This window comes from Daphnia carinata, chromosome 7, assembly GCF_022539665.2.
Source record: "Daphnia carinata strain CSIRO-1 chromosome 7, CSIRO_AGI_Dcar_HiC_V3, whole genome shotgun sequence".
In the NCBI taxonomy this organism is placed as follows: Eukaryota; Metazoa; Arthropoda; class Branchiopoda; order Diplostraca; family Daphniidae; genus Daphnia; species Daphnia carinata.
In genome coordinates, this window is record NC_081337.1 from 7,622,881 (window position 1) to 7,649,391 (window position 26,511).

Sequence of the window (26,511 nt, forward strand, 5' to 3'; positions counted from 1 at the left end):
TCTGCGCGCATCTGGCCTTCTCTGTACGGTTTTGGAGTGACGTCAGGTATAGATGCACAAAATGGCCGACGTTGGCGATAATGGCGGACAGTGCGACAAGACGAAAAGAACCAACCGATTTTTCAGCTGATTTTTTGGACGTGAACAATTTTCTTCGCCCTTGACTTGTTTTATTTTTGCGTCACGTTGCTTTGATTGAGCATCCGTTTTTTAATCATTGACCGAAATGGACACGCCAAGTAGCCAGATGATAAAAACTAGCCATCGTCCGCCAGCAAATGTTTTTGCCTACTGCGCATTTGAGTCTTTCCCAAGGCCGGCCTCAATTGCTTCAATTTTTCATGATTTTTTTTTTCTTTTCTAAAATGTCCAAATCGGCAATTCACCTTCGATTTAAGTTTAATTGGATAGTTAAATAGCAAATAGGACATGAGCAAATCATCTCAAATTATTGGGAAACAGGAAAATAAACAAAATCACCCCATAGGCAAAAACAAATCAATTCAATGGAAATAATCATTTGATTTTTAACAGTAGGCAAATTGTTTTCACGTCCCCCCTCCAAAAACATTTTGCTTGATAAACGATCATAACATTAATCCACTAATACGTGCTGCTGTGTTACAAATCCGTCAAGCGTAACTTACCCGAAGATAATCTGCTTTGCGATCTCCCCCATTTTTCACTTTTCGTGAGTTTAGCAGACATCTTGTTTAAGGGGAGAACTCACATTTTTCACGTTGTTTTGTTTTTTTGTAGCATCCAACAACGTCGTCTATTGTTGTCTTGAGCCATTGTGTTGACTGTTGCTGTGTACTTCATTTTCCAATCCCAATTTGCAAAGATTCGGGTACGAAACAATTTGCCTAAAACCACAACATCCATCTGAGAACGAACTTAAAAAAATGGCGCCGATCAACGTTGATCCAACTTAATTTTTTTGACACAGGCAAATTAGGGAGATTGTATTGTGTTGTCGTCTTTGGTTTGTCAGACACAGGTACGACCCTCGGCTCGTTTTTTTTTTTTTTTTCGAGGGGTGTAATGTATTGTTATCCTCAATGAACTGCTGCTGTAATGAGCGTGTAAAACACACATCAGGCAACGGCGGCATTTCGATTTTTCGAGCTGCTGTTGCCCCACGTAGAATTTTTGGCAGGTGCCACAAAACGTCGACATTCCGTTAGAAATGCACCAAGGCAGTCAAAATGCAGAGGGGTGTGTAGGTGGTGGGCATATCATTTCTAGACCGACTTCCTGGACGAAGGGCGCGAGCGGTGCATTCCATCACGTTCATGTCTTCAATTTCAAGGTATTTATCTACTCCAGTAAAAAAAAGGGGTTGAAATGAAACATTATTATGTATATAAATACATATTTTTTTTAATTTTAAATTTTTCTTGAAATTTCATTTTAGGTTTTATGGTGATGTTTCTTGCTGTCGATGTCTACATGGCAAAAAGGCATCACCGGACATGCACAAGTATGCAGTCCAGATGGGGGTTGGACAATAGTGTGATGGTATTCAGGTCAAACTCCGCCCCTTTCGCCTACATCTTGCCTTTGCTATCAGCCATCGGTTTCTAAGCCGGTCTCTTTTTTTCTCTCACACGGCCTTTTTTCTCTCTTTCTCTTTCTCGTAAGGCATAGAGAAGAAAACGTCTTTGAAAAATATCGGCTACGTATTAGGTTTTCATCATAACCTGAGTTTGTTTATCAGTGCCATTTTGGAATAAAGGGGGCCGAAAAAAAATGGCGTCTCATTTGTATTTAGACACAAGTAAACCTTTAGACTGATGGAATAGATTGACACGCGTCTGAAAACAAGAGGGCGCGTTGCCACTGCAACAGAGCTCATTCATTCAAAAAGAGTTTGGAGTTTGAAACGTATAGCTTTTTCTTATCTGCTTTCCGAACGCAGACCCTGACTTTTCCTCGCTTCCCCTGCAGCTGTAGCCATTCATAAAACCGGCCAAAATGCTCTCTCCATGTGCACATGAATACAACGTAGCCATGTTTTCTCCATCCATCGACATTCCTGCGACTTTCTTCCACACCAAAATGTCTACGCCACCTCTTATGGAAAAAGAAACGCGTCATCTCTTTGGCCTAAGAATTATCCACAGACCTCCTTTTCTAGAACCACATCAACTGCTAAACCAAAAAGGTGCATTATTATTATAATTCCCCACCCCCTTTTTTTTCTTTCTAAAATTTCAGATCTAACGTTCCCATCAAGTATATATCTTTTTTTTTTCTTTCTTTCTTCTCGGACGTGATTCGAAATGGACAGCTTAAATGACTGTCAGGCATGGAACAAAAAATAAAATAAAAAAATGGAGAAGGAAAAAAAAGAAAAGATTGAGCTCTATGGCCTAACGTATTGAGAGGATAAGCGCTCGACACAAAACAAAAATAAAATAGAGCCAAAGCCGCAGACATCCGCTCCAATTTCACCTCCTCCTCCGCAACCGCTTCCACACATGGAGGCGAACACTGCGCCATCTTTTTTTTTTGTTTTTCTAGATAAATAATCCTTTTTGCCTTTGATTTCATTCAACGGCTTGTTTTGCGCTATTTGAATGAATTTTTTTGTATTTAAACATGTTAAATCAACTTGGTTGAAATGACACATAATTGTATATCATTGAGAAGTGACGCCCACCAAAGTTCATTGATTTTGCCGGTAGAGGACTGATGATCATGTCCCTTATATGTAGTGTGGATTTTGGGATTAAATTGCCGTATGCCACTGGTAAAACAAGTACTTAGATTTAGGCATTTGGCCAAAGATCCGGTGAAATGATGTTGGCATGACAACAACTAAACCCGAAGCCTGCCCCCCTCCTCCTCCCCCCCCTTTCGACTTTCTTGTTTCTCCACCATTTTTGTGCGACTTGCAACTCTTCGCCTTTTCTCGCTGTGCCAAAGGTGTTTCGATTCTAAAACGATAAAAAAAGAAACTGATAAGTGAACGTTCATGTCACCAAAAACTGTTTGAAGTACGCAGTGCATTGAAATAAATAATAACTATCCACGGTCATGGAAGTTGCCTATTTATTTATTACTATTATTTTTTTTTTCCTTTGAGATGGGGATGGGCGACAAAATGGTGGTTCATCGTCTACAACAATTCTCAACAACCAATGAGACTAGAGGGATGACGTCATGCCAAGACCGGCGCAATACTGAAACTCCGCCTCCTTTAAAAAAAAAGAAAGAACGAAAAACTTTTTTTGGGGGCCGGCGGGCGGCGCCGGCCTTGAGGAGTCCCGTCGCCTGAGCTCCAGAACGACGTCCCAATGGCGTTGCGCAGTTCAGTTGCTGGCCAGTCGACCTTCTGTCGAAACACTGGGCGCAACTAGTTGCATACATAGCCTTCGTATATTCTACACGCTTCTTTTTTTTCGGCTGCCTGACTTTGGTTCATTTCCGACTTGTACTTTTTTACCTCACGTAAGTGTCATCCCAGTGTTCCGACCTACTGCTAGCCTCAAACCGGTGCTGCTCACCATTCGGGTAAAGAAAAAACACACACACAGTCAAAAACAAGCTACTTCGTTTTACTGTAACGTGTATTTTTCTGTTGTTTAATTATCATTTCGTCCTTGGCTTTTTACGAGTTGTTCTGGATCATTTATCTGTTTTGGAATGCACAGTTGTCTTATCTAACGTTGACTCTATGCGACTACAAATCAAACTGGGTTTAGTATTGTTTTTTTTGTTTTTTAAAGAGCTGTTTTTGTTAACGGTTGTTCGATTAGAATTCTCATTGTTAGTGTGCAAATATTTCGATTCAACGATGAGTTCTTTCATGGGCAAGGCGACGACATGCCCACAGCTAGACGGGCTGCTGCGCCTTATATGGAAAGAGGCAGGCCAGTTGAGCACTGGAATGTGGCTTTTTTTTTTCTCCCTTCTTTCATCCATGTCTTTTTATTCTCCTCTCTTTTCCCTTTGGTATTCTTCGTCTTCTCTTTCGGATGTATCGCTAGTAGAGAGGGAAAAAAAAACTTAAAAAAAAGAAATTATGGAGGAAAAAAAATTAGAAAACTGGCCATGGAGACTTGATAGACCGCCATGTTTTATTTGGCGGCTGTTGCCATGCGGATTTTTTTCTTTCTTTTTGCAAAGGCCTAATGAAAAGAAAGAATTCTTGTCTGCATTCCTGTACTAATCCACACGCGATTTCTGCTCGGATGGCAACACATCTCTCTCGTATAGCCGCCGTCACTAGTTTACACGTCTACATTTAAAAAAGAAAATTGTTTTTCACATTTTATTTTATTTATTTCGCAGACAGGAAGTGACGTCACGTGTTAGCCTTGCGTCTGAATGGGGGTGGAGTCTGGAAGTTTGGCCCTGAGGGGGGCGGCGGCGGCGGCGTGTAAAACGATACGGCTGATAAATCATGTCGCACACAGACGCGAGTAATACAACACTGGCATCGAAAAAACATGGTCGATTATTTTTTTACGACGACTTGTGTGTCGGACCGTCAATGAATTCCCAACTTGTTCTCGTGTAGTCGCAGTGACTGTTGGGTGCGTTGAATTCGCCATCCATGTAAGAACGTCCAGGCAAGTGAGGGGCGTATATGTATTTCGATTAGAATCCAAATCTCCTCGCCCCTCTGGCCAAGGTGATTCATTGGAAATTCACAGCCTTGCCTCGAGGCTTTTCTTCTCGACGGCATTTTTTCTCCTTCTATAAATACAGACTGCCGTACAATTCTAAGTCTGTAGAATCTTGAGCATCCCGTGATCGACCAAATGGGCATCGCGGCAGGGGGGGGGAGAAGAAAAAAAAAAAAGGAGGTTGGGAGGGTTCTTGCCAAAATGTTTAAATTTAAACTCGCGACGTCGCGACGTCTGGCCGCAGGCGAGGTATTTTTGGAGCGCTGACTAAAAGGGGGAAAAAGAAAGTCTTAACACTTCCCGTTCTTTCTTGCTGGTCTGGGAATTTAATTAAGAATGTTGACTCTTAATGTCTTAGGATGCTGGAGATAATGGCGTTCCCCCAATCTGGTAGTAGAGGGAATTTGTCTGCCTTTTTTTGGCTGCTTACCCACCAAACTTGGGTCGGCCAGATGAAGCTCTGCTCTCTTGAATAGTTTGCCCTTATTAGGATCCAAGTTCTTCTTCTCTTTTTTCTTGGCTTTTCACTTGGTAGCAATGGCGTCGGTCGGCTGTGTGGACTCGGCCACTGACCTGAACAGAACGAACATCGTGGAATGTTGCTCTTTCTTGTGTCGTTGCCGTTGTTAGTACTGGGTCTTTGGCTCCGTGCATGGTCTGCTGCTAGCTGTCGACTTGCTCCACACAACCGAAAATCTATATAAGTGTAATCATGGCAGACTAAATCGAATTGTGTTACAAGTTGTCGATGAACTCGCGCCCAACGTCTCCCTTTCCTCATCCCAAAGATGGTGGGACATGGGCTAGCGTGGGAAAATTGGGCGCAAAAGTGCGGTTCTCTCCTTTTTGTGTGTGCAAGTCTGCGCGTCTCTTTTCCATGTGTGTGTGTGTGGGATCGGCCAGACTTAAACTTTCCCATGTCTGCGCAACTCCCACCAAATGCTCTTTTTCTTGTTTCGTTTCTTCTTTTCATTTCACATTCTCTCTTTTCAGTCTTTCCCTCTTGCCTTTTCTCTTCTTCGTTACACACAGGTACATGACCGTGTGTGTTTGTGTGTCCAGACGAGTGGAAAAATCCGATATAAATGTGATGGAATTTCTAAACATCCTTAGTGCAGTTCAGCGTTCAATCAACAGATGGCGTGAGTAGTTAGTGTTGGGTGGGTGCAGTCAGTCCACCAAAGCCAGTGTGCATGCGCTGAAAATATCAAGTGGGGTGGACGGATGTACACACACGTTCTTCACCTAAACCGGAACGAGCGCTCAGATAGATCGGTCGGAGTCTCAGGGCCTAAATAGGGTTTTCTTCTTTTCCGAAAAAGTCGTATTGAGACAAGGAGAGAGAAAGACGAGAGGGAGGAAGGAAAAGACTGAATGAAAATGAAGAAAAGGGAGGTCTTAGAATGGAAACGCGAGGGGGTGGCTGTAGAGAGACTAGAGAGGATTTTGTTCATGTAGGAAGGCGGCGCGAGGCGGCAGTTGGTCTGTGGAATGCGGTCAGTGCACTGCTCTCTCTCTCTCTCTCTCCGAGGGCTTTGCTCTCTCTCTCTCACATACACACCCGGTTCCATTCAGCCCCGTCGCCTCACCGCATTCCTCTACACTCGTCTGCTCTGAACGCGGTTGTGTGGCCTCAGTCCGTTCCAGTGTGTTGCATAGTGATAGCCTCTCTGTCGCTCGCTCGTCGCTAGTATCCAATCTCTCCAACAAACATAACAGCTGATTGTGTGCAAAGAGATTCAAGTGCGTGACCTTAGCTTTTTTTTTTTTTTTGGCTTGGCAACGGATTAGTTATAGCCTCAAAAGTATATCTGCGTTATCAAAGAGTTTGTTTTAATTTCTGAAATTTTTAGGGACTTTAACTAAAGAAAAAGAAAAGAGAGATCGACGGCAGCCAACATGCGTCCGCGCACGGTTTTTCTTTCTCACGTTCTTGGGTGGCCGTCGCCGTCGCCTTCAAGGCTCGTGCAATGACCTTGCGCCTTCTCCCTTTCCGCCTTGTGCGGAATATCCTTGAACTTTGATTCTTTGGGATTCTTTCATGTCCATCACTTACCTCCTTTAAAATCTTTTTTTTTCTCCATCTTTTTCCGGAAGTCTAGCTTGAAGTTACCAAGCTAATTGTTTCCTCGTGTGCTCCTATGCCTTTTAAAAATAATCCTTTTTGGTTTTTTACATTCTCTTCGAAGATGCTTCCCCTTCGAGTGGACGGAATGCGGAAGAGAACGGCAACGTTGGAATTGTCTTTCCTCCCCTCCTTTCCTCGACACCTTTTTCTTTTTTATTCCACTTTTGAGTTCATTTCCACCAAGTGCCGTTGCATAAATGTGGCTCTCCGCAAAATATCGTTGTTTCATTATCTACTCCTTCGTTTGGATCGTTCCTTCATTCGTTTTAGGCTTCCCCTTCCGTCATAAACTGGTTTTGCACCTTATGCGGACTTTCTCGGATCGGGAAAGAGAGAGCTCACAGCCTCCTTTTCCGTCTGTATTTTTACCGGTCGCCAATTGTGGGACATTCAACTCTCGAAGTTCATCGGAATGCGCACATCTTTTCTCTTTTAATGCCCTTCCTTTTATTTACAACCTTTCTCCTACTTATTCGGCTACTACGCCACTTAACAGAAATGTTTCATCTCTGCCAGCGTTCTGCTTCAAACAGTTGGCGTTTTAATCTTATCATCAGTGCGCGCCCTCTATCACTTCGTACTTCAGACACTCCTCAAACTTGCTCTTCATTCATGCGCTCCCCTCAGACCAGTATCCAGTCGGCTTCGGCCATGTGTGGGTGTTTCTACCATCGGTGCATTCGGCTCTAAACCTCGAGACTAGTTTTCTCAGTGATCTGCCAGATATTATTTCATGTTTCTGAGATCATTGTGAAAGCTGATTTTGTGGACGGCCTCGACTTAATAAATTTAAGGTTCATTTCCAAACGTAATGCTAAACACTTGTAAACCTTTGTTTCCACTTTGTGTAATAATTATGCTCGTATCAAATACAATTATTGTGAATTTCAATCTGTGTATGAATTCCTCACTTTAACAAATGCGTAACCAGATATTTATCGAGACGTTATGAGAAAGGTGATCATATCGAGAAGGAGGGAACTTTGGTCGCTGCACCCTGCAGCGCTGATGCCGCCGAACTCCTCCCTCCATCGTCCTCGTCCATGGCACCTGACGCCTTCTTCACGAAAACCGGGTTCGTGCAGATCGCTTCCTCCATTTTCTGCACCTGCATGTCCAGCTCGATGCAAATGTTGACCTGCCCACACGAGTTGAACAGTCAAAAGGTGAAATATTTAGTACGCTTCTAGCAGAAAGCAGGGTACCTCCTTCTGAACGCGTTCCACAGTGCTAGTGCTATCGTATTTGTCCGGATTGTCGTGAAACAGTACCATCCCGTCCTTCTGGCTTATACTGGCATAGATGTCTCCGTCCTCAATCTACAAACACGTCCTTCAGAAAGTTTTACCACTACTTTTATCATGAAACCGAATACCATGGTCAAGACGAGTTTTTCCGCTTCCATCACACTGGGTAGCTGAACTCGGAGAGCCATATCGTTGAGCGACAGAGTCAGAAACGTCTGAGTCAGCCGCTGAATAATCTTCTTGTAGAGTGATTGTTGTACTTGCTTGGCCAAGCCCCAGTTGTTTTCGCGTTGCAACACTTCACGGTGTTTTTGGAGAACCAATTCCAGGGAATTCGGCTTGTTGGTAGCAAATACCGTGGTTATTTCGTGGTAGATGGCGCTCATAGGTTTTAGGAGCCGGTTGACCACTTGAGATGTGTATTTGGGAAGAGGCGCAACCTGACTCGTTTGAAATTGCAATTAGTTGGATTAAGAATTTCCGAATAGTTTACGACATATGAAATGATTACCTTTCCGTGAAGGATGAGGGATACGAGGATGTACTTTTTGTACGACTCCAGCATAATGTGAGAGACAGCGGAAGACGGAGTCGTCAGGGCAACTTCAAAGGAATACAAGGCGCGCTCAAAGTTTTTAACAGCCATGTTAATAACTCCCCCATAGTAATAGTAGAGGAGAAAATGTTTGGCATCAAAATAGCCATTCTGAGAAAGTGTTCCACAGTGAAAATTTGATTATTTTAATTGGACAAATTTAGTACCTCAGAATTGATTTCAGATATATCAACATTCAAAAATTCTAACGCTGGTTTCAAATTTTGTGCCATGAGACACAGTTGAAGAAGGTTCGTGTGGATAGATGTTAACTGAGTTTCATTCATTCTGGCTTTGCGTATGGCTTTGGAAAGAGGAACAATGCCCCTGGCAGGTATCTCTTGCTCCACTAGGCATTGGGTAAACTGATTACACAGCTCAGCAACTGAATAGCCAATGTTTATATTGGATTAAATTATCTCAATACCTAATGGGTTGGATACTTACATGAGTCTGGAGCACAACGTATTTGTTCTCCATTACAAACTGCAATGAACTGACTGACTTGGTTTATGAGCACTTCTGGCTCAGGGATTTGAATTCCTTGATTTTGGACTGCACTCTGGTTCAAAATCATAAATTTCACCATGTAAATGGCTAAAACACCAAGGCTGTGTTGTTGCGGGTCAAGTGTATCCAGAACGGTGTCCAAATGTTCGGAATTCCTCATAAGCACATCCGGGGATTTGCCTAAGAATTCATAGAGTTCTCTCCAGCTTCCTGACAATGGAAAATTAATCAAACATTTTAAACTTTCAATCGTAGATGGCTAATTAAATAATGCACAACCTTCGCCGGAAAGATTACGAACAGAATTTACAAAATGTTCCAATGATGACGCCATGTTCGAATTTACAGGGAGAAACATAAAAGATTTCGTCGTCTGCAAGTATTTGCCTTCCTTTTTTTCAGAAATCTGTCGCTAGAGGGGCATAGTAGAGAAACGTACAAGATGTCGTCTGCAAGTGTATCTTTTTCTAGTTTGCTAAAATCTACCAAGAGAGGGACATACAAGGTACATGTTTTGCGAATGTTATTATTTGGCGTTTATTGTTATTTTTCATTTGACTTATTTACGCAATAAAGGCTTTCTAAGGTTACTTTTTTAAGGTTTAAGGTACACTTAACTGCAATATAAATTAGATCGATTTTTTAAGTTGATCTTGTTAATAATTTTGTTTACAAATATCTTGCTACGTTGTTGACGATATATTGTTATAACAGCAGACGCTTTTGATGTGTAAAAACAAGGAAAAAATATACCTTAATTTCACCGGTCTACAGTATTATTTTGTACGTTTTGGTGAATTCGAATAATTCTAATAAAAAAAAACCTTGGCTACACAGATTTACCGCCTTACTACATGTGTTGAGTGGACCTGGTTGTTTTTGACGAATTGTTTTCTATTTCCTTTGTAGCCTACCTAGTTAAAATCGATTTGCACATATTGAAATGGCAGTGAACTTTGGTTTAAGCATGAAAAGAATTTGGCAGAAAAGTTTGCCACAAATATTTATTTACAAATATTCTGGCCTACACGTGCGCAACATTCACAAAAGCTGTTCATATTTTCGAAGCAAAGAGCCCAACCAGCTGGTTGTTACATCATCTATGTTTAATGTTCCAGAAGAAGAAAGAAATAAAGACACATTTTTAGAAGCAGTGAAAATCTATACAACTAGACCTGGACCCAGGCGTGGACATGTAGAATTTATTCTCTCTGCCCTTAAATACATGGAAGAATTTGGTGTACATCGTGATCTCCAAGCATATAAGGACCTTTTGGATATTTTACCAAAAGGAATATACATCCCCACAAATATGTTTCAGGCAGAATTTTTCCACTATCCCAAGCAACAGCAATGCATAATTGATGTTCTGGAACAGATGGAAGACAATGGTTTGGATGAATCTTGTATTAAAAAATCATTGGGTTGCTAATAATTACATGTTGTTAAATTTTCAGGTGTGTGTCCAGACGCTGAAACCGATGCTATGGTTCTTAACATTTTTGGCCGCCATGGATTCCCGACCAAAAAACTTATGAGAATGAATTATTGGATGCCCAAGTTTAAAAACCTTTCTCCATGGGCACTACCAGATAAGATCCCCACTTCTAACCTAGAAATAGCAAAACTTGCTGTCCAGAGAATGGGTAGTGTCGACCCTGCCACAGAGATGGAAATTTTTCAAACAAATAAATTGAAAGACGCTATCGATGATACTTGGATTGTCAGTGGTCAGAGCGCTACACAAAGGGAACTTTTGGCAAAACTTCAAGAAAAGAAAACAGTCTTTGTTGAAGGAGCATTCACAATATGGTTAAGAAGAACTAGTATTAATTACTTTATTTTACGTTCTGATCCTGATCCCCTGTCAGAAGAAGACCAGAAGCAAAGAGCTCAGTTTGACTATGATGGTGTGTATTCTAACAGCATAAATTGTGTTTCTACGCGGTTTTATATTTAAAACAAGAAAAATTGTGTTAGATGTCAGTCAGCTACGCTCATGGATATTAGGACAAGAAAACCTTACTCGAAAAGACATTGTTATTGAGCCGTCTGTTCACGAACAAGAAGACGGGTAAGTGCGTGGCTAAATGATTACTAGGCTACATTGGTCGTAATAATTTTAAAAAAATAAAAAGAATTAATTTTGATAATTATCTGTATTTTTATTAAAACGTTTGTTTTAATTAAGGACGATTCTGGCTGTAGCTGTAACAGGCACTTGTTCGAAGGACTCGCTCCTTTCTTGGATTCGGTTTTTAGAAAAAAAGAATCCGAACTTAGCAAATCTTAGCGTCTTATTCGCAACAAACTCTCCTTTGGGTAAGAGTGTTTGTCTTTCGACTGTTTATTGATTAATATGTGTTATTTTTTCTTCACATAGGTGAGATTGTACCAGCTATTGAATCTAGTGTACCTGTAAATGCAGTTAAGAAAATAACGGATACTTCTGACCTGTGAATAAAAGCTTATGTCCAGCAGACATTGTTTTTAAAACCATGTTTCTGTTCAGTTTACGTTAGCACAAACATTCCAATGGTGCCACGTAAATAGCAAAATCAAGAGTAATTAAAAAAAGTAAACGGCGACGAAAGCAGTGATGACGGCAAGAGAAACAACAATTGGAGTAAATAGACTAGGAAAAGAATATAGTGGATCTACGTCCGCAGATGGCTGTCTAGAAACCAGCTTTTCTAACTGGGTGACATTTTTTCCGTTCAATTTCATGACTTCACAAGCTGCACGTCTTCCAGATTGTACAGCACCATTTAAATACCCAGCCCAGTGTGTAGATGTTTCCGTCCCGCACCAGTGAATTCTACCATGAGGACGTCGAAGAGCGCTGAAAGTGAACATAACTCCTGGAACGCCAAAGCAGACGGGGCAACCTCCATTGTATTCTTCATCAGCCCATACCTTCTCAGTAAAGCTAGTGGGCTGCAATGCCCAAGATCCAAAGAATTCAGCAAGACAAGCAAGAATTGACGAGCGACGTTCCTCCGCCTAAAATGTTACTAACATGGGTGAAAACTAAATGGGAAACCGTGCATTAAAATTTTTCGAAATACCGTTTGACGATGCCATTCCACTCCCGGCCTTCCTGCTACAAATCCCACGAGAGCAGGCACGTTTTTGTCCGTAGTCGCATCGTAAACAACGCTGATTGGACCCGTACTACACTTTAATAATGGACCACCACCGTTACTGACGATTTCACCGGAAAATCCGTTTTCGCGCCAGTAGGTCTTTTTAATATAATGAGAATTGCGCTTTAGGTATGATTTGTGAACCAATGAAGATACTATGATCGCCTAACCTTGTCGTAAGTTATAATGAACTTTGTCAAATGCCCTACAGGCATATTGTCCATTAAAAGCTTGCGATCCTCAGACAGCGGTGGTGAGAACTGAATGCGCGTTACGCAATTAGGAGGAATACTCGTAATTACATGTCGGGCCCTTTAAACGTAACATATGTCGAAGAGTTTAAAATTCAGCATTTTCTATATTTATTCTATTTTCCCTCTATTACTAAAAGTTACCTGAAAATCTTTCCCGTCAAAGTGTGAACTGTGATAAATTCCGTTTGATCTTGATAGATAGCTGACACTGGTTGATTCAGTTGAACGTTTTCTCTGCCAATGCGATCGGCTAAAATTTCACTAATTTGTTGTGTGCCTCCCTGTGAAAGCAACCCAAAATTGAAAACTGATAGCAAAGCGAACGTTGCATAATATCCTTTCTCACGCACTTTTACGCGAAGTTCTTGGGCCCCGTTCTCGGTTGCTAAAAGTAATTTCATCACACCGCCCGCCGAATTGGCATATGCCAGGAAGAAGAGTGCTGATACTCGATCAAGGTCACATCCTGAAGAGCGGCGGAAATTTAAGATGCAAATATCTTAGAAGAATACTGGCGTACAATGGAGAAGTGTCACAATAAACCAGACTTGTTTTTATTCAAGTACCTATCACAGAGCGGCAAGCGGCCTGAATGGTGTCTCGTACACTTTGAGAACGGGCATTATTCCGGACAAACGTTTCCATAGTCATTGCATCGTATTCTTGTGCTTTATCCCACGAATATGGATCTTCAATGCTAATTTGTTTGGCTAGCTTTTCAGCCTACAAGTGAAAAAATAAAAATATATATGACACTTTAAAGGAGAAATAAAAGTTTAGATATCAATTTTTTCTTCATTACTTTCCAAATAAACAGTTGTAATTCAATAACACCCCAGTAAGATCCAAGGCTGGGAATGTCAGACTTGTAAGTTCGTATTATATTGCCTTGGCCAACTTGCATAATTTTAGTCCCATTAATAAATTGGGGATAAGTTTTTATGTTGAGTTCTTCAAGTATTTCTAAAATGTCAGGCTGGCTTGATGCTACCCATTGTCCTCCAAGGTCAAATTTTTCTCTTTGCCCTCCTCCAATATTGATTTCATTAGTGAGAGTCCTTCCTCCTATGCGGTCTGTGAAGAACAAATTTCATTTCAAACAATGAAAGTGAAACATTTTATAAAGCTTTCTTGTTGGTACCATGATTACCTTTAGCCTCTAATAGACACAGTTTAATATTTGGGTCTAATTTTAACATTTCATATGCAGCTGTCATTCCTGAAAGACCACAACCAATAATGATAACGTCACATTCTTTTACCTCATTAGGCAGTACAATTCCATCCATTTTTTATATTTTTTGAAATTTCAACCCAGTGAAAGTGATCTGTCACATAAATTGGAGAAATAGGACGTCTTGAAAAGCAGCAGCGCACAGATTTAGAATTTCACTTTGAAACATAGGGTAAACGTGAGATACCTTTGCAAATTATATCCTATCAGCCAAAAGATTAGAAAAACAAATCATACCATATCGGCAGCCACGTAGCTCGCCCCGCCCGTCCCGACAACAAAAGTTTTAGAAATATACATAGCATACTCCAAGACGAGATTGTTTATTTTTTGTATTCTTTGTTGGTACAAAGTTCCTAATTTGTATGCCAAGAAACTGGACTTCAAAATAATACATCTCTTTTCAAATTCTTGATCCGTGATTAAGGAGTGCAAATTCACCAGTAGATGGCTCTCTGGTTGTAGCAAACACTTGTTGGCTCCTTGGGCAAAAACCGAGAGAACAAGAAAGGCAATCTCTCCATGTTTTCGTCAGTCACCAAGCACCTAGGCGGAGGGCAGTTAGCCATCAGCCATGGGTGATCAAATGTTAAAATTTTAACAGCGTCTACGTAGAAATGAAACTTTGTGTTTTAACCGTAAACGCCCATTACTATGTAAGCAAATTTTTGTGAGAACAAGTGTTAGCGTGGGTACTGCTGTTTAAAAAAGATGAGCTATCAAGTTTCTAAAATGCGTTTAACGCTTAGAAGAATCTTACAAGCTCTGTTTTTAGCTTTATTGTTTTCGTTTTCAACACTGGCAATGCTTCGGACTTTCGCTGCCACTTCAAGTCGTTCTGCAACGATAACGGAGCACGTTGCTGCAGTAAAGGAAGAACCGCCATGGATCAAAACTTTTGTGGGCTTGTGGCCAGATCGATCTCTGAGATCTGTGTTTGGCGAAGAAGGAAAAGAACTCGTGGCGTCAGCTATCGACGACAATGACGATAATACGATTGAATTCGAAAGAGCAATATCAACTACGACATCCACGACGACGACTGCTGCTAGTAAACCACAAACGTCATTAGACGATATATTTATCAGTGTCAAAACTACCAAGAATTTTCACGCCACACGACTCGATGTCATCATCAAGACATGGTTCACACTTGCTCGCGAACAGGTACCAATAGCCGAACTTTACGCATTATTGTTATAAGGTAGTAGAACGTCGTCTTCCACGCGTCCAAGTGAAAGCATCTTCCTATGCAAGGTTTTTAAAATACCAGCTCCATTGCACGTCACGAAACGACCCCAGTCTCGAGTTAGAATACGAACGAAATAGTCCAATCAACCTGTTACACACGAAAAGGAAATTCTTAAAACTAAAATTCCTGGGCGAATGGATTTCTATGTATTCTTCCACGTTTTAAATGTGGAGATCGAATCAGATGATTGATGCACCAAGGGAAGGAAAGAACCAAAGTTTTTCATTCCACCAGTTTCATCCGCTGGGATTGAGATGTCGCCTATAGATGGGAACTGTCGGTGGCATTTCAACTTTTTATCAGCTCGGTGTTTGGAAGTAATATCATAGATCTAGGGAACCATCAGTGAACTCGTTGGACTATGTTCCCTGTCCTTGGAGGCATTTAATTAGCTTCCAGCTTTTTGTTGGCCTCCAGATGGAAAAAAGACAGGTACGGCTGCCAAGCCGTTCTGGGTATCATTATTTTCCAGTATAATGTAAACCCTCTTTGCCTCTGGCGATAGGAGGAGCTTGGCCCATCTGTATTTTCTCCAAAAAGTGGAGTCATTTTTAAGAAAAATCTCTAGTGTCGGAGACACTTGAGATCTTCTGAATAGGTCTTTTCCTCCGGCTTCTCTATTGTTTCATGCAGACTAGGCTAACAACTGAAGACAAGACATATTTTAAAATAAAATATTCTTTCCAATATGTAAAGTCATTCTTCTTCAGAAGATATATTGGAATGGGTGTCAAAGTAGAAAAGCTACCGAGTGCGAAAACAAAACTATTCATTCAATCCGTGGGAAAGTAAAATCTTTGGCTGTGTGTTGATGCTTTGGTTCTCTAGTCTGCAATTTATTAACTACTGCAGTGTCGAGAGAAAATTTAAGACAAAGTGGAAATGGAGAACAGAAAAATAAAACAAACTAGCCAGTTTAGAGTTAGCGTATTCTTTAGATACCGACTGAAAGTTGAACTGCTACAAACATTCGAAAACAAAAGCGTTTAAAGGTCGTGGCAACACCCATGACGGAAAGTAGTATACACTTTTGGGCGTACAAAAGGGCAACTGGTCTTATTTTTAACGTTAAAAACATGTGTGGACGTTGGCAAAGCGGCTCGGATTCTACCCTGCTTTTGAAAGCTTGTCATTCGATAGGGTCTCATTAGGTTGCCATGAGGGCTCCCGTCTTTTTGCAGCAAGTATGAATGTAAAAAAGGGCATGATCTTTTATAGTCGAGTAGTAGTGTTAGTTGAATAAAACCAGATGTATGATGTGGGTTGGTGATCTAATTGCGATTTAACTTCACGGTTTCTTGGTGGCAGACTTGGTTTTTTACCGACTCCGATGACGAAGAATACAGCGAGAAAACTCACAATCATTTGATTAATACTGGGTGCTCGGCTTCCCACAATCGGTAAATATATTTGCAATTCGTCTTGCGTATTAATTACAATTTTTAAAATTAATTCTTTTTCTTCTTTGTACAGGATGGCATTGTGTTGCAAGATGGCCGTTGAGTTTGACACCTTCCTCGAGAGCAACAAACGGTAAAATGTCATTGGTTGACTGTAAATTCTCGGTTGTTTTTATTTCTTGTCGTGTCCGACGGCAAGAGGCTTGTAATTATCACAAGGATAGAGGGTCATCTTAACTGGTTTTTGTTCGTCGTGACTGTTTCATCTCCCTTCCCCCAAAAAGAACTTGAAAAAAGAAAGAGAAAACTCTCTGGGGCAGTTTCTTATCTTTATCTTTTTTACCTTTTGAAAATGGCTGGTTTCTCATTAGAAATAATTGGTGCCGCCACAAAGATAATAATACATTAACCTTCTTGGTTATATGATCGCGTGTGTATCAAAACGCACCTTCAAAAATCTTCAACTAAGGAACTTGATTCGTCTCCTGAAATTACTTTAGTCCTACCATCCGGAATGTCTGGTCACGGAGAACACAACATCCATCGTGACTGTCATCTTGGAGAATTGTGCCTTCGGAGCTCAATTTTTCCCTCTGTTTCTTTTCTTTATTTTTCTTTTTATCTGATATGAACTGCGTAGCGTGTTTTCATATTCTAAGTTTTTTTTTCCTTTTATTTTGTAGATGGTTTTGTCATTTTGACGACGACAACTACGTCAACGTACCCCAATTGGTTCGCATGCTACAAAAGCACGATTGGACAGATGATTGGTACCTCGGCAAACCAAGTATTAAAGCCCCACTGGAAATTTTGGACCGCGAACACATGCCGGTAATGAATTCTTTTTATTTTATTATTATGCTGATCTCTCGCAATGGAAGATTTTAAACAACTTTAAAGTAACTCGTGGTACTGATTGAGAATTTCTTGTAAAGTATTGTTAAAAACGAACTTTTTTTCACGAAAGTGTAGCTGTAGACGAGAACATGTTTTGCCCTATCCATTCTGCAAAAAGATTAGACGAAAAAAGATAGTTATGTATTAAAAAAAAAGGTAACTATGTCGAGCTTCAAGGCGACAGGTGCACTGTAATTCAGCAGAACCGGCTAGTGGTATTTCGGTTCCCTCATCTTCTTTGTTTTTTTGTGTTTTTTAATGATGTACCCATTGTTATATTCTCGAGCTCGAGATGGTATTTTTTTTCTCTTGTGAGCTAAAGCTTCTGTGCGTGACACACTTGTTTGTTGAATGAGGGCCCTCCGGCTCTACACCTGAATGGATTCTTGATTCCCTCGTAGTCTTCTGTTCATTTAGTACGCTGGAATCCCTTGTCCGCCGCTATCTGGAAACTCTCTTTGTTCTCCCCTCCGTTCCTAACGTTAGCCTTCTTGCTTGCCAGCTGTTGTTGCCCTTTCAACCTCTTAAAGCTGTTGGCGGCCTCAGGACACTACCCTTTAGCGATCCGCAGGAGACCCACATAAATTTTTTTATCTCGTGCCTTGGTGCCCTCAGCACGAGTTGATTTCATACGAAATGTGTTCACGATGGGGTATTTAATAAGCAATTGAAGAATATGTTTTAGTCGAAAAATCTATTTAACTTAATGAAACATTAGGGATGTTTTCTTTTTCTTTTTCAGCAAAAGATTTCCTTTTGGTTCGCTACAGGAGGAGCTGGATTCTGTTTAAGTCGTTCACTAGGCTTGAAAATGAAACCGCTTGCCAGGTATATAGAGCTAGTTTTCGATTGCGTTAATCATTACAAAACGATAAGTATAATACATGATGTTTATTTACAATTTACAGTGGAGGGAAGTTCATCAGTATTGGGGATAAAATTCGGCTGCCGGATGATGTGACTATGGTAAATCCGATTACTTCACATTTGTCGTCTAGATGTCTCGTAATATTTTTGTGAGTTTAGGGCTACATTGTTGAGCATCTTCTCAGCAAACAACTTACGGTGGTAGAAGAATTCCATTCACATTTGGAACCAATGAAATTTCTTAAACAATCGCAACTTGCAGAACAAGTAAGTTTGTTTTCTTTGCAAACTTATTGTATGGGCACGTCGTTTTTTAAACCGTTTTTTTTTACAACAAAATATTTAGATCACCTTCAGTTACTCGCATTACGGGCCCGAAATGAATGTACTTAGTTTGAATGGTTTCAACAATCAAATCGACCCGTATAGGTTTTTATCCTTGCACTGTCATTTGTATCCAAACTTCAGCTTCTGCCCTCGGTAGGCTTAAGAAATTTTTCTACATAATTTAAGCTGTGATATCGTTTTTGAGTTGCAAAACATTGGTTTGTATTTTAAAATTTGTGCATACATTTTTTATGGTGTCTTGTGTTTACGCTGTACAGTTAGCGGTCCGTTTAAGTAGCTAGTTTTGGAATCAAGCATATAGAACGGCTTCTTTTTCTGTTAATTGATCTTGACGAAAGTACGTGAATACATGTATTTCTGCTTTACCATTCACGGCTTTGTCATCTATACCATCTATATTTTGCGTGCGCATCATTTCTAAAACACTCGTGGTAATCAACTTAATGAAAAACACTTGTAAAGGGTTGGACGAACTTTGAATTTGGCCGTTTTCGCCATCTGCTAAGAGTATCGCCATCTTGTAGTCGACAAAAAAACGATAACGAGAATCCACCTGTCAGCAGCGGCAAGAGGCGTGGTACCCGGATTAGATGTGCTACATACTAGAACCAACGAAGTGTTAAAAATACATTAACAAAAATAATGATTGGTTGTACATTGTTCTTGTTAGAAGAATCTTAACTTTTTTCTTTAAGTAGAATCAGCAAACGACAAAATCTTGCACGTCTTGTTCGTGTTAAAGCTATTAACTGTGGAGAGGTCTCCCGCGGAGCTCCCCCCGAAGCACGGCACCCAAATAAGCCTATGAAATTCTAGTCTCAACAAATAGTAAAGATACAGTCACCTGCATAAACATCATGGCAACTCGGGCGAGACCAAGGAAAGATTCAGATGCTGACAGTGTTGGTAGTGCAGCAAGTGAACCTGTGATAACTAGGAGTCGCTCGACTACCCCATTCACTTTGAGATCACAATGTACACGCCATGGGAGTGAATGCCCAGAAGGTCATGGTATGAACTTTAGAAATCGCCTAAAATTTTCTCCCAGAAGCAACAGCAAAAAATCACCAAGGAAAAATGTTATTGGAACCCATGGAAGTATAATAAAAAATCTTGCCCGTAATCTTGAAGCACAGCATCCGTTGGGCCATCCAGATTATCCTGTTTCATCGAAAACTTCATCTAGAGAAAAACTTAGGAATCATACCAGTGATTACTCAAGCGCAGAAGAAGAAGAAGCCAGGAGAAAAGATGACCTTTGTACTACCTCTTCCACCTTTGCCTCCACTCCTCCACCTATAAATTTGAAGACTACCCCACTTAAGAGGTAAAATCCAGAATCTATGCTTTCCATTTTGAGGTGTGTTCTATCTAGTTAGATTATTTTCTTTAATTAATCTTAGTAGAAACTATTTCGCATATCCACAACTATGAAATGATTTGCTTCTACACTAGGTTATTAGATAATATAAGATAAGATATAAGATTATATAAGATGTTTCTAAGCAGCGGCAATCCAGCAAATATTTCTGACGTACTCAACAAAAATAAAAAAATCTAGTCAAATTGCCCCTATGTTGGCACCGTCACTTCAGTACTGGTGCGGCGCCTCACTTGACGTGTATCTCATATTTTAAAACCCTTAGTCGCCTCAGTTTTATCCCGCGAATCGTGCAACAGTGAACTGAGTGTTCTACCATGCTTAGCCCAGGGTAATGATATTGTATGCGAACGATTAAGTAACAAAGTTAGTTACATTACAATTCGACACAAGTACAGAGTCTTTATTTCTTTTAGTTTCCTAATTCTAATTCATTTATGAACTAACAATCTTGGCACAACAACGTGTATTCATAGATATGTTTATCCTTTTGATATTTGTGCGTTTTTTCTCTGGCATACATTTCTTTATAAGCTTGAATGTTTAAGGTTGCTACCACTAACGAACAATCCACCTGCATTCGGTTTTTTTTAGAAAGCCACATTGTGCGCAAAAACCAGCTTAACGAACATTTAGTACAGTACTTCTTTTTATGTTTGCTCATTCAAAGTTTCGTCTGCTAATTTTCAAACTTCGTATTTCTTCGAATTCAGTCATTGTATTGAAGAAACGCACAATTTCCTTCGAATTATTTTACACTTTAAAATTTTTTGGAACCCTATAGTTTGATAAGATTTGCGTAGATCCTAGGGTCATTTTGTAGCTAAAGGTAACGTGAAATAGACATCTTATGGGTTTATAGCGCTAGAAATCAATCTAAACTCGTTCAATGATTCATTTATTTGTTTAAATTACCACAGGTCTGCTGAAAAGACAGATTACACATATGCTAAAAGTTACAGCTATAGGACTAAAGTAACTCCAGAACGAGTAATCTGTATGCCAAACATGACACGGCGTTCAATTGAAAGATGCCATGGTGTTGGTTTCTCTTCACCAGAGTTAAGATTTGGCTCAGTTGGGAAGTCTGCAGGTATAGGAAATGTGAATATTGTTGCACTTCAAAAATGCTTTATTTTTTTTTTTGCCTTATTTTTTTTCCAAACAGATATAAACACCAACTACGCAAATGGTCATGAATCTGACCTTGAATTAGATGACAAAGAACCATACCAGCTGAAGACTCCTCCCAGAACTTATAGCTCAGCAGCCTACTGCTTTTCAAGTAAAAATTTTAATCATTGTTCAAGCAATAAAAACAGTTAACAAACATACATTTTTTTTTCAAGGTGTTGCCTATTCTAAAATGAGAGGAATGATGTTCAGCCTTGCATGGTGGATTTATCTCATCACCTGCTACTCTTTATTGCTTGATACTTGTGTTCTTCAAAGTCGAGGAATAACCAAATTACGAGATTTTTGCAGGCAACGAATCAAGATAAATCGAAATCTGCTGATGCTTTTCCTCTTTTTGCCGCTCTGCTTCTTTGCAGGTTGGGTCATTCTTTTATTTTTATGTTTTTAATTGTTTTATCTTCAGTCGATTATACTTCCATTTATTAACTAATGCCGATGCCAATTTTTACCATTTAATCAGGTGGATTGTTGTATTCTGCTTTGCATGTCTTCAATTTCCGCACAGAAGATAAGCCTCCTAATACTAAAGTTAATCCATTACCATCGCAAGAATCGTTTCCTCCCTCATCCACATATTCCAACCTTTTGTTGGATTCACCGTCATCTTCAAACCTTTTTCCGCCATCGTCTTTAAACCCCTCATCAGATTCGTCTGCAACTTCAAACCACTTTTCATCATCCCTCAATCCTTTAGTAGATATATCTTCCCCGTCTGTCAGTTCTATAGTAGAATTACCACCATCGACCACAAGTCCCATTACGGCTCCACTTCATCTAGTTGATGATCCAGTATTACAAAACATAAAGAATGAATGGAAGTTAACCAAGGATGCCCTGCTAACTCTAAAGCAAAAGATCAATAACTATGATGGAAAGATGTCAGACGTGGTGACGCAAGTTGGTTTATTTCAGGTAATTTTGATTTAGCTTCTTTTCATTAACCGTATTTGATGTTTTTTTTTTATCTGAATGAAAACACAAAACAAAACAGAAGCAGTTGGTTTCTCTTTCCGCGACTCAGGTTAGAGATCACGCAGCTTCTTCTGAAATCCTCGAGGGCCTTGTTGACGCTAAATTGACTAATTTGATAACATCCTTATCTGAAAAAAATCGACTAGATGTGGACAAGATTGCCGCTACTGTTTCTCTGTTAAATAAAGCACTAGAAGAGGTAAAAGAATTGAAAGAATGGAAACGCGCCGCGGAAGAAAAACATGGTATTTTATGTTATTTTTCTAGTTTTTTTTTTTGTATCTTTTGCTAAATTATTGGCTGTTTTTCTGGTCCAATTAGAAAAATGGGATAGTGATCTTTCAGAGCTGCAGCATCGTATGAATGGAATAGGGTCGCTTTCATCGCAAATGGGAATCGGTGTTGAGGAAGCTATAAAACGATGGGAACTTAATTCGAAGCCTGCCTTGATCCAAAAGATTAAAGAAGAACTATTAAACGAAATTGGTCTCCAAATAAAACTTTTAAATGATGATTCTGGACAAGGACTTGGCAAAGACGAAGTTGAGCAGTTGATCCATTCTGCGCTGGGTGTTTACGATTCCGATAAAACTGGGTTAGCAGATTACGCTCTTGAACCAGCTGGTAAGTCTATGCAGAAAAGCGATAAGACTGTTTACTTGCATCAACTATAAATTTAACGTAATCTTGCCATCTAAAATTTTTTATTTTGAATAGGGGGTGTGGTACTCAGTACACGTTGCACTGAAACATACAACTCTCACCGACCCCGTCTTTCGATTTGGGGATTTTCATTATGGAGTGAACCTAATAATCCAAGAGTAGTGATTCAACCGGGAATTGTCCCAGGTCAATGCTGGTCCTTCCGTGGTTTTGACGGGTATCTAGTGATCCAGCTTTCCAGGAAAATTATTCCTACGGCTTTCACGCTAGAACACATACCAAGAAGTTTGGCGCCAGATGGCCAAATTGATTCAGCGCCACGAAACTTCACCGTTTATGTAATGAATAGTTACTAATCCATAACAAATTTCTTTTCCAATCCTCATTTTTCATATATTCTTTCAGGGCCTTACAAAGGAAGTGGACATAGCCGGCGTGGAACTTGGTCATTACACTTACGACAATTTGGGTACGCCGCTGCAAAGCTTCCAAGTGCAGGTACATGTTCCGTATGCCATACTTGTTGCAGGAGGAAAACTAATCCTTTTTTACTTGTAGGCGCGCAGTTCCGAAGCTTTCTCCATTGTTGAACTACGGATTCATTCGAATTATGGGAATTTGAATTATACGTGCCTTTATAGGTTTCGTGTTCATGGCCAAGTAGCCTAGCTCGATTCAGCTCAACTGATACGGGACATCTCATCTCTGCTATACTATTTCAAACTTATGAAAAAATTGTATAAATATTTCCGTTTCATGTTCTGTTGCTATCGATAAGTAGAAGTTCCGGTTGTAAGGCAAAATGCGTTTCGGAACACTAGTCTTTCAATAATATTAATTACAGGGATAGAGATGGTACCGAAAAAATGTGTTTTGAATGGTTTAAGAAATTAACGAGCCCCACGTATGTTGGTTTTGCCTGTGCTAACATAGCTTCTCAACGTCTTGTAGTAATGTGTATTTAACGTTCTGATAGGAAATTTCAATGTACTAATCTACAATAAAAAAATTAACATATTAATTGGAAATTTATTTCATGCCACATCCTCAGATTCAAGCGGTCACCACATATTGCTTAGCGAGCAAATCAAAATATTTTTCTTTGGCCTGGAATTCTACGGCGAATGGATGTTCAGGCGCAGTATCAATCAGTTGGCTTAGATAGCGGTTGCAGACTTCAGGGGTCTTGCCAGAAAGTTGGCTAAGTACAACAAGATTCACTAGTGTATCTGTGTTATTGGAATCCTTCTCAAGGGCATCCTGAAGTGCAGATTCTGCTTCTTCATATTTGCTTTGTCCAATAAAGCAAGCAGCCTGTCCATTCAACAATAATGCAGTAGGTGTATTTTTGTCTGCAAGCTCTTGAAATGTATAATAGGCTTCTTGCAGTTTTTCTCCTCCCTATTCAAAGAAGCAAATAATGAATTAGCATGTTGGTGAAAAAGCAAAGCCAGCAATGTTTTTGTACCACAAGAAGGTTGACCCAAGCAGAAGCAAGCTGTGTTAAAATTGCATCATCATCAATCTCTTGCATTGTTTTCAGTTCTTTTTTGGCTAGGTCTACACGATCCATTTTTAACTGTGTTTGAAGCATAAGTGCACGACTGTAAGAAAGTAAAGAATTTCACACACTTAAACAATGACATACAAAATAGCTTTGATACCATTCTAAATTATCTGACTGATGCAGGACTTTAAGAGCAGTTTCATAGCTACCCTCATTGTAGTATATAGTTGCTGCAACAAGGAGAAAGACATGGTTATTAACATCTATATTCCCAGATACTTGTTGATCAAGTTTGAGAACTATTGATTCCCTGAAAAAAAAAATGTTATATTAACTACAAGTTTAGATTTTGGTCCAATAGAGATTTGTAGTTTACCTCTTACTAGACTGAGATAAATACTCTGCAAGTTGTTTTAATGGTTGAAGCTCTGGTGGTGAAGCCCCATGAATTTCATTAAGGACAACTCCATATTTCTTCAGAGCAATATAAGCTCGATAAACAAAGATATCACGTTCAAGCTTCTGAAGGGTATTGTTCAGCTAAAACAAGATATATATATACAATTAGGTGAAGACTAACCCTAACTAAAACGTATTTACATGTTGCTTTTACCTTCAACTTCTGAGCTTCATTGATGGCCGATTGGTAGTTCCCAATATAAAATTGAGTTTTAACGTCAAACAATTCATCAGTCTCTCCTTGTTGTTCCGGCATTCTGCTGGATGAAAATTTAAGTTCGGGAAAAAAAAAAAGAACTGATGTACAAAATTCTATAAACCTAACGTTGCGGTGTTCCTTTTGACGTGTCAGAATTCCAAACACCGTTGTCAAAATCCGTTCCAGGGTAAAATGCGGACGCGGAGTGTGGACCGGGAAAACTGCGGACATTTTAGTTGCAGATTCTTGCTTCCGCTGGACACTTTTGTTTGAAAACAAGCATATGGCAATCCCTTCCCGCCTTCCGATTCCGAAAAAACTGTTATTTTTTTCACTAAATCAATCGTTTTTTAAATACATCGAATATTTGAAAAAGCTAGCGCGCCAGTACGCTACATCGCAAAAAAGTGTCACTAACAGCACTTTGTTTTCTTTTATTTTCAAAACGACTAGGTTAAAGAGAAAACTAATAGCTGAATCGAAATCAGCGTTCAATTTTCATTAAACTTTATGAGTTTCATCGAATTCCAAGAGATTTGGTTTTTGGCCGATTTGGACACAAGTGGGAAGGGTATCTCACTTTTTCATTTTTGGCGAAATTTTAAATTTGGCTTAAAATACATGACTTCGATTCAGAATTGAATGCTTGTCATGGAAATAAAATTTTTTTCAATGGGCTTTAAAGTTTTTTAATTAAACGTAAAAAACGAAAAAATGAGAAAAGTCGGCTTATTTAGTCGGGCTTAAAAATTTTCTCTGCAAAAACTGAAACTCATCAGAATTTGTTGATATCACAGGATATACTCAAAATTTAATACTGGTTCCGGGAAAATTGCTATTTCTTTTATTATGTTAATCGTTTTTTAAATACACCGAATATTTGATGCAATGCTAGTGCGCCAGTGCGCTACAGCGCTAGAGCGATGCAACAGAAATATTCCGTGAGTATATGCAGAAAATTAACTAGAAATATGACCGTTAGATGGCAATAGCAGTAAAACAGAATCTTATTTACTTTTTGAGTGGGAGGGGGGTAGAACGGATTGCCAAATTTGAGTTTTGAATTGACACTCGTATATGGCAATCCGTATGGCAATCCGTTTTACATAAAAAAAAAAAAAAAAAAAAAACAAAAAAAAAAAAAAAAAATCACACTTTTTTCTCTTTTTTCTACCCGTAGCCATCTACCAGTCGGTTTCGTTATTACAGGCATGTAAGCAATTTGAGTTAATTGTATCCCATTAGCAGTTAATTGAGTAGCGTGGCTGGAGAAAAACGCGTGGCTGGAGGAACAATTGAAAAATGGATAAGATAATACAACAAAAGGATGGTAAGTATAAACATTATTATATTGGTTTTCAATTATTAATTATTGTTTATTAGATCAAATTATGAAGCTGCAGGCCCAATTATTGGAACAACACAAAATATTAGATAACAGCAATGCTAAGGATGGTAAGGCCTAATACATAATGATTCTATTTATTTGCTTTTATTCATTTGTGTTTTGTAGCTCAAATTTTGAGTCTACAAGCTCAGGTAGGGGAAAAGAACAAATTGGAACGGAACAGTTTCCAAACAGTGAAGGAGGTTTTTCCAAACTCATCCCTAACTGAAC

The 26,511-nt window shown here is 39.6% G+C and overlaps 6 protein-coding genes and 2 long non-coding RNA genes across 11 annotated transcripts; 5 read left to right on the forward strand and 3 right to left on the reverse strand.

Moving 5' to 3' along the window:
• Nucleotides 1–644: 644 nt before the first annotated feature.
• Nucleotides 645–2,996, forward strand: LOC130688780 (uncharacterized). Its single transcript, XR_009000541.2, has 3 exons — nucleotides 645–1,312; nucleotides 1,418–2,167; nucleotides 2,294–2,996. It is a non-coding gene; the product is annotated as an uncharacterized LOC130688780 (long non-coding RNA).
• Nucleotides 2,997–7,596: 4,600 nt separating this feature from the next.
• Nucleotides 7,597–9,526, reverse strand: LOC130688400 (COP9 signalosome complex subunit 3-like). Its single transcript, XM_057511383.2, has 7 exons — nucleotides 9,397–9,526; nucleotides 9,055–9,327; nucleotides 8,775–8,992; nucleotides 8,524–8,718; nucleotides 8,141–8,452; nucleotides 7,971–8,084; nucleotides 7,597–7,903 (listed from the first exon to the last, which is right to left on the reverse strand). The coding sequence occupies exons 1-7, from the start codon at nucleotides 9,473–9,475 to the stop codon at nucleotides 7,727–7,729; spliced, it is 1,368 nt and encodes a 455-aa protein (XP_057367366.1). The 5' UTR covers nucleotides 9,476–9,526; the 3' UTR covers nucleotides 7,597–7,726.
• Nucleotides 9,527–9,898: 372 nt separating this feature from the next.
• Nucleotides 9,899–11,599, forward strand: LOC130688444 (evolutionarily conserved signaling intermediate in Toll pathway, mitochondrial-like). The gene is made up of 5 exons (XM_057511437.2): nucleotides 9,899–10,508; nucleotides 10,575–11,027; nucleotides 11,098–11,191; nucleotides 11,309–11,439; nucleotides 11,501–11,599. The coding sequence occupies exons 1-5, from the start codon at nucleotides 10,061–10,063 to the stop codon at nucleotides 11,575–11,577; spliced, it is 1,203 nt and encodes a 400-aa protein (XP_057367420.1). The 5' UTR covers nucleotides 9,899–10,060; the 3' UTR covers nucleotides 11,578–11,599.
• LOC130688305 (probable flavin-containing monoamine oxidase A) lies at nucleotides 11,573–13,897 on the reverse strand. 2 transcript variants are annotated; one of them, XM_057511285.2, is made up of 8 exons: nucleotides 13,668–13,897; nucleotides 13,320–13,591; nucleotides 13,084–13,240; nucleotides 12,868–13,016; nucleotides 12,659–12,798; nucleotides 12,434–12,575; nucleotides 12,186–12,362; nucleotides 11,573–12,120 (listed from the first exon to the last, which is right to left on the reverse strand). In XM_057511285.2, the coding sequence occupies exons 1-8, from the start codon at nucleotides 13,804–13,806 to the stop codon at nucleotides 11,686–11,688; spliced, it is 1,611 nt and encodes a 536-aa protein (XP_057367268.1). In that variant the 5' UTR covers nucleotides 13,807–13,897; the 3' UTR covers nucleotides 11,573–11,685. The 2 variants fall into 2 exon arrangements, with proteins under 2 accessions (XP_057367268.1, XP_057367276.1); XM_057511293.2 differs by having other exon boundaries at nucleotides 12,868–12,983; nucleotides 13,668–13,896.
• A 374-nt stretch (nucleotides 13,898–14,271) lies between these two features.
• Nucleotides 14,272–18,753, forward strand: LOC130688476 (fringe glycosyltransferase-like). The gene is made up of 8 exons (XM_057511463.2): nucleotides 14,272–14,918; nucleotides 16,312–16,403; nucleotides 16,477–16,536; nucleotides 17,087–17,234; nucleotides 18,043–18,128; nucleotides 18,209–18,266; nucleotides 18,327–18,434; nucleotides 18,514–18,753. Exons 1-8 carry the CDS (start codon nucleotides 14,463–14,465, stop codon nucleotides 18,649–18,651), a joined length of 1,146 nt encoding a protein of 381 aa, XP_057367446.1. The 5' UTR covers nucleotides 14,272–14,462; the 3' UTR covers nucleotides 18,652–18,753.
• A 360-nt stretch (nucleotides 18,754–19,113) lies between these two features.
• Nucleotides 19,114–23,749, forward strand: LOC130688242 (sun domain-containing protein 1-like). 3 transcript variants are annotated; one of them, XM_059496253.1, is made up of 10 exons: nucleotides 19,114–19,842; nucleotides 20,817–20,989; nucleotides 21,065–21,181; nucleotides 21,246–21,449; nucleotides 21,554–22,005; nucleotides 22,091–22,310; nucleotides 22,387–22,689; nucleotides 22,783–23,066; nucleotides 23,134–23,226; nucleotides 23,287–23,749. In XM_059496253.1, the coding sequence occupies exons 1-10, from the start codon at nucleotides 19,373–19,375 to the stop codon at nucleotides 23,395–23,397; spliced, it is 2,427 nt and encodes an 808-aa protein (XP_059352236.1). In that variant the 5' UTR covers nucleotides 19,114–19,372; the 3' UTR covers nucleotides 23,398–23,749. The 3 variants fall into 3 exon arrangements, with proteins under 3 accessions (XP_059352236.1, XP_057367199.1, XP_057367207.1); XM_057511216.2 differs by having other exon boundaries at nucleotides 19,116–19,842; nucleotides 22,085–22,310; XM_057511224.2 differs by lacking the exon at nucleotides 19,114–19,842 and adding an exon at nucleotides 20,094–20,227 and having other exon boundaries at nucleotides 22,085–22,310.
• Nucleotides 23,738–25,066, reverse strand: LOC130688573 (coatomer subunit epsilon-like). Its single transcript, XM_057511561.1, has 6 exons — nucleotides 25,015–25,066; nucleotides 24,849–24,951; nucleotides 24,612–24,775; nucleotides 24,393–24,545; nucleotides 24,197–24,332; nucleotides 23,738–24,129 (listed from the first exon to the last, which is right to left on the reverse strand). The coding sequence occupies exons 2-6, from the start codon at nucleotides 24,948–24,950 to the stop codon at nucleotides 23,782–23,784; spliced, it is 903 nt and encodes a 300-aa protein (XP_057367544.1). The 5' UTR covers nucleotide 24,951; nucleotides 25,015–25,066; the 3' UTR covers nucleotides 23,738–23,781.
• A 1,111-nt stretch (nucleotides 25,067–26,177) lies between these two features.
• LOC130688787 (uncharacterized) lies at nucleotides 26,178–26,511 on the forward strand. The gene is made up of 3 exons (XR_009000542.2): nucleotides 26,178–26,223; nucleotides 26,277–26,348; nucleotides 26,407–26,511. It is a non-coding gene; the product is annotated as an uncharacterized LOC130688787 (long non-coding RNA).

Coding starts and splice junctions, on each gene's coding strand:
- LOC130688444 (XM_057511437.2), top strand. CDS start 10,061: ATGGCAGTGAACTTTGGTTTAAGCATGAAAAGAATTTGGCAGAAAAGT. Junction 11,192..11,308: donor GTTCACGAACAAGAAGACGG/GTAAGTGCGTGG, acceptor GTTTTAATTAAG/GACGATTCTGGCTGTAGCTG. Junction 11,440..11,500: donor CGCAACAAACTCTCCTTTGG/GTAAGAGTGTTT, acceptor TTCTTCACATAG/GTGAGATTGTACCAGCTATT.
- LOC130688573 (XM_057511561.1), bottom strand. CDS start 24,950: ATGCCGGAACAACAAGGAGAGACTGATGAATTGTTTGACGTTAAAACT. Junction 24,776..24,848: donor ATGAAGCTCAGAAGTTGAAG/GTAAAAGCAACA, acceptor ATCTTGTTTTAG/CTGAACAATACCCTTCAGAA. Junction 24,130..24,196: donor CTTGGGTCAACCTTCTTGTG/GTACAAAAACAT, acceptor TTCTTTGAATAG/GGAGGAGAAAAACTGCAAGA.
- LOC130688400 (XM_057511383.2), bottom strand. CDS start 9,475: ATGTTTCTCCCTGTAAATTCGAACATGGCGTCATCATTGGAACATTTT. Junction 9,328..9,396: donor TCGTAATCTTTCCGGCGAAG/GTTGTGCATTAT, acceptor TTCCATTGTCAG/GAAGCTGGAGAGAACTCTAT. Junction 7,904..7,970: donor TGGAACGCGTTCAGAAGGAG/GTACCCTGCTTT, acceptor TCGTGTGGGCAG/GTCAACATTTGCATCGAGCT.
- LOC130688305 (XM_057511285.2), bottom strand. CDS start 13,806: ATGGATGGAATTGTACTGCCTAATGAGGTAAAAGAATGTGACGTTATC. Junction 13,241..13,319: donor TACAACTGTTTATTTGGAAA/GTAATGAAGAAA, acceptor TTTCACTTGTAG/GCTGAAAAGCTAGCCAAACA. Junction 12,363..12,433: donor TCATTATAACTTACGACAAG/GTTAGGCGATCA, acceptor TATATTAAAAAG/ACCTACTGGCGCGAAAACGG.
- LOC130688476 (XM_057511463.2), top strand. CDS start 14,463: ATGAGCTATCAAGTTTCTAAAATGCGTTTAACGCTTAGAAGAATCTTA. Junction 16,404..16,476: donor TGCTCGGCTTCCCACAATCG/GTAAATATATTT, acceptor TTCTTTGTACAG/GATGGCATTGTGTTGCAAGA. Junction 17,235..18,042: donor TGGACCGCGAACACATGCCG/GTAATGAATTCT, acceptor TTTCTTTTTCAG/CAAAAGATTTCCTTTTGGTT.
- LOC130688242 (XM_057511216.2), top strand. CDS start 19,373: ATGGCAACTCGGGCGAGACCAAGGAAAGATTCAGATGCTGACAGTGTT. Junction 21,450..21,553: donor GCCGCTCTGCTTCTTTGCAG/GTTGGGTCATTC, acceptor CCATTTAATCAG/GTGGATTGTTGTATTCTGCT. Junction 22,006..22,084: donor CGCAAGTTGGTTTATTTCAG/GTAATTTTGATT, acceptor AAAACAAAACAG/AAGCAGTTGGTTTCTCTTTC.